At 46.4% G+C, this 11,379-nt stretch overlaps 1 protein-coding gene across 1 annotated transcript; it reads left to right on the plus strand.

Annotated features, from left to right (window-relative positions):
- Window positions 1-5,527: 5,527 nt before the first annotated feature.
- LOC123155694 (uncharacterized) lies at window positions 5,528-6,538 on the plus strand. Its single transcript, XM_044573846.1, has 3 exons — window positions 5,528-5,777; window positions 5,850-6,011; window positions 6,426-6,538. The coding sequence occupies exons 1-3, from the start codon at window positions 5,733-5,735 to the stop codon at window positions 6,528-6,530; spliced, it is 312 nt and encodes a 103-aa protein (XP_044429781.1). The 5' UTR covers window positions 5,528-5,732; the 3' UTR covers window positions 6,531-6,538.
- The last annotated feature ends 4,841 nt before the right edge of the window (window positions 6,539-11,379 follow it).

Consider the following 11,379-nt stretch of genomic DNA (forward strand, 5'->3'; position numbering starts at 1 on the left):
CCCTAGGTAGCAGTTCTATATAGGCGTGCGCTTAAGCTCTGGGCCCCTGCCGACTAGCCGCAGCAGTACTAGTTCCCAGCGTGGAAAAATGCCTAAAACGTGCAGACTACGTGTAAATGAGGCGATTAAGCTATTTATAAATTCTGTAACAAAATCGTCCGCTCAAGAGAAAAAACAAATCTCTACCAAAATCGTCCGCTCGAAAGAAAAAAATTCTCTAACAAAATCGTCACGTATATGTGCAAAATTTCCGCCTCTGAATTCGAAATGATCTGTTAGATTCTGTACTATCATTTGCCCACCTTACTGATCCCAGTTTGTAGGATTATTTTATGGTTTCGTCGTGATTTGACATGATCCGCTTCCTGGTTGTTGGGTGGACGGATGGGCTGGAGAGCTCGTGGTACCCGCGCTCGTTCGTACTTCACGTGTGCTCCCACCCAGATCATTTCGTACCCCGGGCCCTGCAGATGCCGTGGGAAACGGTCATCTACGAATTGCGACTGGGTTCTTCTTCCGGAACGAGATTGCGTGGAGTGGAGGTGAGACGTCGTCGCGCTCTCCCAGAAAGATATATTTCACCGTCGTAGCAGGCAGCCGTGTCCATCCCGTTGCAGCAGTAGAAAACACAAACTGTGGGGTAACTTGCCTTGATTTCTGCTGGTGTCAGCTCGTTTATTGTCCTGAAATTCACGTGCTCCCTACTAGAGCCACCTCTCGGTGGAGCGCTAGAGATTTCTGAAGGTGTCATCATATGATACCACACAGGATGTAGAGTCCAAGCGGAGACACATACGTGGGTGACAGCTGCAGCATCGAATTCGTCACGTCTGAGATCCAGCAGCCCGTGACAACCACCGTGATCGGTCGGCTGTATATCATCGTCACAGGGGGCGTGACCACCGGCGTGCAGACACGATCTGCTCGCCTCAGCTTGATCTGAGCCCACGAGATTTCTGGCCGGGACCTACCGTCCCGTCCTCTCGATCGCCAATGTCGTGGCAGCCTGCACGGACGGCCAATCATGCCGAGCTTGTGTGCCTGCACTGCACACATGAATATGCTGTTACCTGAGACGTGCCAGGTGTGGGGGCATCAACAAGCCCTCGTCTTCATCGTGGAATGTACATCGAAGCATGCCATGCCATCATGAACAGTGGCAGACAAGGAGAGTGATTGCAAACAGCTTCCCATGCCAATCCAGAACCCGCGGCCATGTGGAGGGGGGAAGCACTACCGGAATAATTGGCTACCCCGACGGCCTATTCTATGCCGACGGCCTTTTGTCGGGGCCGTCGGCATAGACGGAGCTATGCCGACGGCCTAGTGAAAGCCGTAGGCGTAGAAAGGCCGTCGGCATACCTTAGACAATGCCGACGACAGCCGTAGGCATAGAAAGGCCGTCGGCATATCTCTGACTATGCCGACAGCAGCCGTCGGTAAAGTGTGGCCGTCGGCATATAGGTGGCCCTGGTGGCCCGGCCTCAGACGGCAGCCTAACGCTGTCAAATATATGCCGACGGCCCTCACGGCGGCCGTCGGCATATGTTTTATCTGGGTTTTTTTTTCGGAACCGCCACATGGCGATACTATGCCGACGGCCTTGCCGTAGGCATATATATTATCTGTTTTTTATCTTTTAAATTGTTTTTATTTTAAAAATGATTAATTTAAATCTGTTTTTTATTTATGTATTATAAGCGCCAAAAATGTTTCTGTGTTACAAAAAATAAGTATGTGATTCTGAAAAAAATAAACATTGTAAAACACATTTGTGTAATTAAAAAAACATATGTTGCATTTTAAAAATGTTCAGGCATTTTGAAATATTGTTAATGATATTTTTTAAATGTTTACGCAATGTACAAAAAATTTCATGTAGTTTAAAAATGTTCCGTACCATCCGAAAATGTCTAACACGTATTTCAAAAAAGTTTCAAAACTCATATTTGGAACAATGTTAATTATACGTACAATTTTTTAAAAAATACTAAATTTCTAGCACATTTAATAATTTTTAAACATATGATTAACATGTTCTCAAATACAAGTTTTTGAAACTTTATTCAAATAAGTGGATAAACTTTTTTGGATTGTACGACACATTTTTTTAAACAACGCTAACAATTTTTCACATTGTATAAACATTTTTAAAAATGTCATCAATAGTTTTTCGAATGCCTGAACATTTTTAAAATGCAACATATGGTTGTTTTAATTACACAAATGTGTTTTATGATGTTTATTTTTTTAATGTCGCGTACCTGTTTTTCTGTAAGACATATTTTTTAATTGTCGCAAACACAAGAATATAATTTATTTTCTTACATAGAACAAGAAGGAATAGCAACATGAAAAATGTTTATCCCATCTAGACATGTTGTGTTGTTGTAGCCTAGTGGTAATCTTAGTTAATGCTGACCACAAGGTCACATGGTCGAGGCACGATGCTCCCTTTTTTGTGTGACAGTTAAAAAAATACTTTTCGGTCCATATTATATGATATACAAATTAGTCATGTTACTTAAACATGAATCATCATCCCTCTTGTGGTTGTCCACCTTCCCTTACACAGTCCACGGGTTCGAAACCCCACCATCTATTTTTCTTTAATTTTATTTTAGGCGTTTATATATAACATAAATAAAAAACGCAAGGGCTTATCTGCATATCTGCAATGTGACATTGGCTGACAGTGGGCCCTGGCCACGCTGGCATGCCACATAGGCCATAGATACATCTGCATATGTACGGATGGTTCTTCGCGTGTCTACGAGTGTGGTCGGTGGCCTTCGGGGCTAGCTATGCCACCAAATCTTGTGATGGGTCCTCTTACATGCCACAAAGTATGGTGGCAACTTCAAACACCTAGCGCTGGGCTCCGAAGTGTGACCCCCTTCACGGACGGCGCTACCGCCGACACTTGGAGGGGGGAAACGTCTGCGTCGGGTTGACGTAGAGGGAATCTTGTGGTGGGTAGGGCCCAGACCTTGTTCTGGAGTCTTCACATAGGTCGACCCCATCACAACGAGGTGGAGAAGTCCATTGGTCAAAGGGCTTCTCTGCATATCTACAATGTGACATTGGCTGACGGTGGGCCCTGGCCACGCTGGCATGCCACATAGGCCTTAGATACATCTGCATATGTACGATTCGTTCTTCGCGTGTCTACGAGTGTGGTCGGTGGCCTTCGGGGGCTAGCTATGCCACCAAATCTTGTGATGGGTCCTCTTACATGCCATAAAGTGTGGTGGCAACTTCAAACACCTAATGTTGGGCTCCGAAGTGTGACCCCCTTCACGGACGGAGCTACCGCCGACACTTGGAGGGGGGAAACATCTGCGTCGGGTTGACGTAGAGGGAATCTTGTGGTGGGTAGGGCCCGGACCTTGTTCTGGAGTCTTCACATAGGTTGACCCCATCACAACGAGGTGGAGAAGTCCATTGGTCAAAGGGCTTCTCTGCATATCTACAATGTGACATTGGCTGACAGTGGGCCCTGGCCACGCTGGCATGCCACATAGGCCATAGATACATCTGCATATGTACGGTTCGTTCTTCGCGTGGCTACGAGTGTGGTCGGTGGCCTTCGGGGGCTAGCTATGCCACCAAATCTTGTGATGGGTCCTCTTACATGCCATAAAGTGTGGTGGCAACTTCAAAGACCTAACGCTGGGCTCCGAAGTGTGACCCCCTTCACGGACGGAGCTACCGCCGACACTTGGAGGGGGGAAACTTCTGCGTCGGGTTGACGTAGAGGGAATCTTGTGGCGGGTAGGGCCCGGACCTTGTTCTAGAGACTTCACATGGGTTGAACCCATCACAACGAGGTGGAGAAGTCCATTGTTCAAAGGGCTTCTCTGCGTATCTACAATGTGACATTGGCTGACAGTGGGCCCTGGCCCCGCTGGCATGCCACATAGACCATAGATACATCTGCATATGTACGGATTGTTCCTCGCGTGTCTACAAGTGTGGTCGGTGGCCTTCGGGGGCTAGCTATGCCACCAAATCTTGTGATGGGTCCTCTTACATGCTACGAAGTGTGGTGGCAACTTCAAACACCTAGCGCGGGGCTCCGAAGAGGCAATATGCAGCTCGGGGGTGTGGTGCCATGCATATCTCCAATTTCTTGCATTAAAACCCTATGGGTGCACTAAATGTCTCAAATATTGCAAGCGGGCCCAAAAAATGCCATATACTGGCACATGTCATGCAATGGCCCCCTCTGAGAGCACGAGAACTTTTGAGGTCAGCAGAACAACGAGCAACACACTTCCTTCACAAACCGGACACGTTCTCTCTTGATAGCCAAATACTACCCCGGAGATGGTGTAGTTTACAAGCGACCTCCAGCCAGGCTTCTGCGAAACGTGCTCAAAATTTCACCACACCCTACAAGGACCATATGACGACACTGTGCCAGGTCCCGAGTATTTCCAGCATCATGTGATTTTTGTTTGATTTTAACGGCTGGATCCGGCATGCCGCCAAGGTACATTCGCCTCCCTGTGGTGGGGCATGCCCCTCCTTGGGTTGCACTAGGCTTACACATACCGCAAAGACATCATATATGATTTGACAAACCACCTCTGGACATCATTTCAGGTGGCCGCCGTGCAGATCTGCAATTTCCCGCATTGAAACCCTACGGATGCAGTAAATGTCTCAATATTGCAGGCGGGCTCAAAATGCCATGTCCTGGCACGTGTCATGCAATGCCCCCCTTTGAGAGCACGAGAAGTTTCGAGGTCAACGGAGCAACGGGAAACACACTTCCTTCACAAATTGGACACGTTCTCTCTCAATAGCTAGATACTACCTCAGAGATGGTGTAGTTTACAAGCAACCTCCGGTCAGGCTTCTGCGAAACGTGCTCAAAATTTCACCACAGTCTACAAGGGCCATATGACGACACTGTGCCAGGTCCCGAGTATTTCCTGCATCGTGTGATTTTTGTTTGATTTTAACAGCTGGATCCGGCATGCCGCCGAGGTACATTCCCCTCCCTGTGGTGGGGTCCGCCCCTCCTTGGGTTGCACTAGGCCTACACATACCACAAAGAAATCATATATGATTTGACAAAACCACTTCTGGACATCATTTCAGGTGGCCGCCATGCAGATCTGCAATTTCCCGCATAGTCGTCATACCGAACGCACCATTCCTCGATCCATTCCCTCCCCACCTCACCTCACCATCTCCTCCTCGCCGCCCTGCTCTCCCCTCACGGATCGTCCTCGGTCGGTCCAAGATGGTAGAAGAAATTAGAAGAAAAACAAAGGAGAAAGAACATAATTGTATGAGATTGGTTCCTATTGGTGGAAACATTTGTGCCACGGATCGATGACGTGGCGCATATCCATCCATCTATCCATCTAGCTGTCCACCTCACATCCATCCATCCATCCATCTAGAGGAAAGGAAAAAAAAGAAAAAGATAAACGATCCCACCCGACCCCTACCTCGCTCTCTCCCCACGAATCGAACCTCTCTGTCTCTCGCGACTCCTCTCCCCCTCCCCCACGAATCTCTCTCCCTCGCCGCCGCCACCACCCACGCCGGCCAGTTCCGGTGAGCTCCAGCGGCGCGCAGCACGCCCCCGAGCTCCCCTAGGTCCGCTCCACCTTCCGCCCCATCCAGAATCGGCGCTCACGCCCTCCGCCGTCCCCATGGCTAGCTAGGGTTTCGGCCGCCACCCCTAACATCGCCGGAATCAGGCACATCCGGCGATGGCGAGGCCAGAGCTCGACGGATCCGTTACCGGTGTGGCGCAGGTACGTCCTTCCCCTCTATCCTTGCCCGAATCCACCCCCACCTCACCTCCTCCTTTCCTTCCCTTGCTGCAGGTCACCTTGGAGTGGTCTGGACGGCGACGACGGCAGGAGGGCGCCGTCCTTCCTGCTCGAGGAGGCAGAGGACGAGGGGCGGACCTAGCTGGCGGCCCTGTCCTGCTCGAGGAGGCGGGGCCTGCCGAGCTCAAGCACGGCCACAACGACCCAGCTTGGCAGGTAGCACCTCCATCTCCCCCGCCTCCTTCCTCTGCTCACTATTGCTGCTGCAAATCCTCCACCTCCATCTCCTCGGGGAGGAGGTTCAGATTTGTTTGGCATCTTCAACTGGAAACCACACGCACATGCTCTGTTTGGCATGTTCAGTGCAAGAACAGAGGTGCCCTCATCAATCTAAACTATAAACCTGTAACTCTAGCAGCAAATTTATGGAGTTTTAATTTGAGGAGACTACATGAGGAAAAAGACTCATCTTTTTTGTTGTATGTAATCTGGCAGTTCGTGGTCGAACCACTTTGATGCAGAACGAAATCGCTATCTTTCTTGTTTAAAATGTCCAGAAAGCTTTTGTCCAAGGGGTCTAGCTACTGTAATTTTTATTTATATATATTGATTGATTGTCCTCATGTACAGTACAGTAGTTTTGGCAAAAAAGAAAATGGGGAAAGGAGTATCAGCACGCGAGGAGCAAAGTTCTTTGCTATCTTGGCTTTACTGGTAAGCTACATGTTAAATTAGATGTGATTTACTAGACTAGATTGTACTGCCTCTGACCCATAATATAAGAGTGTTTCTGAAACCACACTAGTGTCAGAAAATGCTCTTATATTATTATTATGGACGGAGGGGGTACATTAATAAACGAGACCAACAAGTATGGATATATAAACGAGACCAACAATTTATATTCCTTGCTGTTTATGTATTTTATTTAGGTGTGAACTTTAATTCCTGATTACGTGCAATTATCAATCTGGCAATGTATGGATGGTTTGGTACAGTTTGACATGGATGAGTATAGGTACACATGTGCTCCACAGTTTTAGTTCTTCTTCTTGTGTTGTTGCACTTCGTTTAGAGATACAACAACATTAGTTAGGTCCATGGATGGATGGATCAACACATACAGCTAGCAGTGCTAGCAACAACAACAAAATAACCTTGTGATTGATTCTGTTGACGCTAGCATGCTCTGTTAGTTTTAGAGCCCAAGCACACACACACACAGGCAACTTGATTGCTTTCTGTAGATACTAGCAGCATGTGTGTCTCCTATACTAGCTTGCTTAATTTCTGTACTAGATCAACAACACTAGCTCTTACTTGTTTGTTAGATTCGGAGCAGCAGGCATCCTCCGTTGACGATGACGACAACCAGGGCATCCACCGGCACGACGATGCCCCACACATGGTCCAACTCAGCTACAACCTCCTCTACCGCGTGACGGCGACTGTGGTTGTGTGCGCCATCGACTACAACCTCCTCTCATGTGAATCTATCTCCTACCTCTAGCTCCCTCTCTTGTGCTGCTATATTAGTACCTTGCTCTGTTTCATGCGCATGGGTGATTTTGTTTGTGCTTGCCGTGCCTGTGTCATGGAAAAGATCATTCCTATTTACAAGTAATGATGATTTGGAGCAGCACACTTATTAAATTCTGCTCTTGTATTAGACCCCATTTGTGGTTACTGTGATGTGCATTGATTCAGCCTCCTAGTACTGCAGATCATGCATGCTAATAATTTATAATGGCCTTGTTAGTTACTGCAGCTAGGCTATGTTAATTGTTGGTGTTTAATCTAGCTAGCATGTTTGTACCATCAAGATTGCATCAAATTATAGCTAGCTAGCCTGTTTGAAATCTGATTTTTTTTGCTTGGTATGCTGCTGGTCTGAATCTACTTACACGCTTGACTGAATTTAACTTGGTGCTATTGCTGTCAGATCCTAGTACTCAATCACCTGGACATTGCTGCATTGTTTGCCAATTAGTTTGCTTGCTTCCTTGTTGCCACAAAAAAATCTGAATCTTTTGTGTGTGTAATTCAGTTTTATCGTTATGTATGCAATCTGATCTAGACTTTCGATTTTGACTTACAGTTGCGTCTAGATTAGAACTATGTATGTGCTTTCAGAGAACATGCCTTTCTCTTTTAGGGAGTTCAACATTTTAGCATTGGTCAACTCCTCTTCTTTGCTTACAACCAGCATCACATGAACCATATGTGTACACTGACATGTTCCTTAATTAGCACTCGGTCTATTTGTCAAGGAGTTCAAGATGCTCCAAAATACCTTTTTGCTTTGTTTAGTTGATTTTCATATTACCTCATGATCAAGTCCTACATACTCCTACTCTGTATCTACTAAATCATCACAGGAGCTATTTGTGTCCAGTTTAAATACCTACTCTGTACCTAGTGGAAAAACTATGTTATGATTCTATACCCTGTGCCCTTTGCTGTGGGCTATGTTGTTATATTCCTGCATGTCCATTCCAGACATTGTTGTATTCCTCATACCCTTGTATATGACCTCTACCAAACACTAGTACTATACTGAGCGGACAAACAGCGTTTTTTCTTGTGTAACTTGTATATTCATGAGGATTATTATTGGGCTATAACATGACCAACCCTGGCCTTTTTGGCTAATGTATCAACTATGAAATTACTAGCCTTTTTGGCTAGTATAAATTTTTTTGCTTCTGGTCAGCAAGTATGCCGACGGCATTGCCCTCGGCATAGCCCAGGAGCAACCAGGGCGCGCCACATGGCAGGGATATGCCTACGGCAAAACCGTCGGCATAGATGTCTATGCCGACGGCTTTGCCGTAGGCATATCCCTGCCGCCAGGAGAAGCCAGGGGACGACACGTGGCGCAGGTGTGCCGACGGCTAGGCCGTCGGCATACCTGCGCCATGTGTCTTCCCCTGGTTCGCTAGCGCTTTTGACGGCACCGTCCGTTGCCGTCAGACAGAAAACAACGCCGACGGCTAAACTATGCCGACGGTTGTCCCACGACCGTCGGCATACGGACCTATGCCGACGGCTATACTACGCCGACGGTCTGACACATCTACGCTGACGTCATCTACACCAACGGCGCTATGCCGACGGCAGCCGTAGGCATAGATCTATGCCGATGGCAGAGGACCTATGCCGACGGCCCTGGGCCGTAGGCATAGCCCGCGAGTCCGGTAGTGAAGCACGGGAGTCACTTGGAAGCCTGGCCATGGATGACAGCGCCTCACGATGACGAGTTTGGATGTGTGTGTCCGGATGTGCGTGTTTGGCCCAAGGATCACTCTAGTGTATATGTACCTGCATCTGGGTACTCCATTCAAGGCCGAGCTCTGTGCTTGTACGAGGGTTTATCTTTATCATTATAACAATCAGATCGTCCTATTTTGATGGAGGTGGATTCAGATTGAGTGGTGAACATTCTTAAGGATGAAGTTGTTGATAGATCAGTGCTTTTTTTATATATCAGAAGACTTTATTCATCAAATAATGGAAAGATCGTTTACAAGGGAAGATGAAATAAAGTCAGGGATAGCATCCCAAACACACGAGGTACTAGAGCTAAAAGCATATTTTGCTATAGTATTCGCCACCTCATTGGCCTCTCTAAAACAATGTAAGAAATCAACTTGGCCAAATTCCTTCATCAGCTGTTTACTCTCCATCATCAGTGGAATGGAAGGTCCTGCATAATCGTTCTCACCTTTCATAGCATTAACGATAAAAGAGCTATCAGATTCAATTATTAGCTTGCTACAACCAATGCTTTCCGCCAAAAAGAATCCATTTATGATCGCAGTCATTTCCGCTGAGTCCACATTAGGAACGTGAGGCATGAGCCATGAGGCAGCTGAAATAAAATTGCCATTCTCATCTCGGGCCACTACGCCAGAAGCTCCTGACAATGTTTCAGCGATGAATGAAGCATCAACATTTATTTTAACAAATCCTTTGGATGGCTTGTTCCACATCTGATCTAGTTTACGCTTTGGAGACTTTGAGTTAGCAGCTCGCATAAAATTTGTCAACAGAACTTTGGTGGAGATGGCAGATCGCTCGCAGTTTGCACAAATTCTCCCCTCACCAACTGTCGCCGTTACCACCAAAGAAACCATGCAGCAACTAGCGATAGTTCAGCAGATGGCAAGCCTCCGGTGACTGATTGCATTTTAGCTAAAATTTCAAGTGTAACTGATCCTGACCTATCTTGCAGATCTGCTTTTTGCACATCATCATAAAGTCCCAAATCCTTCCATACATCTCTTACTCTGGCGCACTTGAAGAGGCAGTGTTGTATGTCCTCAGGTCCAAAGGAGCAGATCGGGCATTGAATAGGGGTACGTATGTGCCTTCCTGAAAGGACCCCATAACATGGTAAAACCCCATGCAACACTTCCCATGCAAATATTTTAACCTTCCCTGGAATTCTTAACTTCTAAACTTCTTTCCAGATTGAATTCAGGTTGACCCTGCCTTGACCATCTATTTTGTACCGCCGTTGCCCATGTTGATGTTTCCACTCTCGGTGGTATGCAGAACATATAGAAAAGGTTACCGATCTTGTGTAATTTCACCCTATAAAATCATCCATGCAATGCACATTCAAAGGGATTTGTAGTATATGTTGAGCATCGATAGGCAAAAAAACGTCTCGAATTAGGATTTCATCTGAAGGACCAGAGTTGGGGTCAATGAGCTCATCAACCTTAGATAGGATGATGTTCCCTTTAGGAGTTATAACTTTTCGGCTTGGGCTAGATGGAATCAATGGATCGCTCCAAATATTAATTTCAGCTCCGGATCCAACTCTCCAAATGCATCCCCTGTTAAAGGTTTGAATTCCCGAGACAATATTCTGCCAGGTATAGGAGGAACCATTCTTTGCTCCAGCCTTTAGGATATTTCCATCGGGATAGTACTTAGCCCTTAATACACGTGCACAAATATGGGTTCTGGATTAGTCACCAACATTGTTTTGCTAACATAGCAAGGTTCAAACTATGAAGGTCTCTAAATCCCATGCCCCCTTCCTTCTTCGGAGTACACATCTTCCACCACACGAACCAATGCATTTTCTTTTTGTCCTCCTCATCTCCCCACCAGAATCCCGATCTCATTGGTTATGGCCTTGCAAATACATTTGGGTAATTTGAAAACTGACATAGCATACAAAGGTATTGCTTGCGCCACAGATTTCAGCAAGATTTCATTTCCCTGCATAGATAAAACTTTCTCCTTCCAGCCTTTCAGACGTTGGTATACTCGGTAAATTAGATGCTGGAAGCAGTCACTTCTGTCCACCCCAACCATAGTTGGGAGACCAAAATATATGTTGGAGAGAGCTTCAATTAAGATATTTAATTCCCTGCAAATATCCTCTCTCACAGAGACACCAGTGTTTGGGCTAAAATAAATACTGGATTTGGCAATACTAACCATTTGTCTAGACCTCTGACAGTAAGTTTCCAGCACCTTCTTCAATGTTCTTGCATTGCTGATATTAGCCTTCATTAAAATGAAGGAGTCATCTGCAAAAAGAAGATGTGATATGGACGGTGCATTC

The sequence above is a fragment of the Triticum aestivum genome, chromosome 7B, assembly GCF_018294505.1.
Source record: "Triticum aestivum cultivar Chinese Spring chromosome 7B, IWGSC CS RefSeq v2.1, whole genome shotgun sequence".
NCBI lineage: Eukaryota > Viridiplantae > Streptophyta > Magnoliopsida > Poales > Poaceae > Triticum > Triticum aestivum.

Coding starts and splice junctions, on each gene's coding strand:
- LOC123155694 (XM_044573846.1), top strand. CDS start 5,733: ATGGCGAGGCCAGAGCTCGACGGATCCGTTACCGGTGTGGCGCAG. Junction 5,778..5,849: donor CCGTTACCGGTGTGGCGCAG/GTACGTCCTTCC, acceptor CCCTTGCTGCAG/GTCACCTTGGAGTGGTCTGG. Junction 6,012..6,425: donor ACAACGACCCAGCTTGGCAG/GTAGCACCTCCA, acceptor CCTCATGTACAG/TACAGTAGTTTTGGCAAAAA.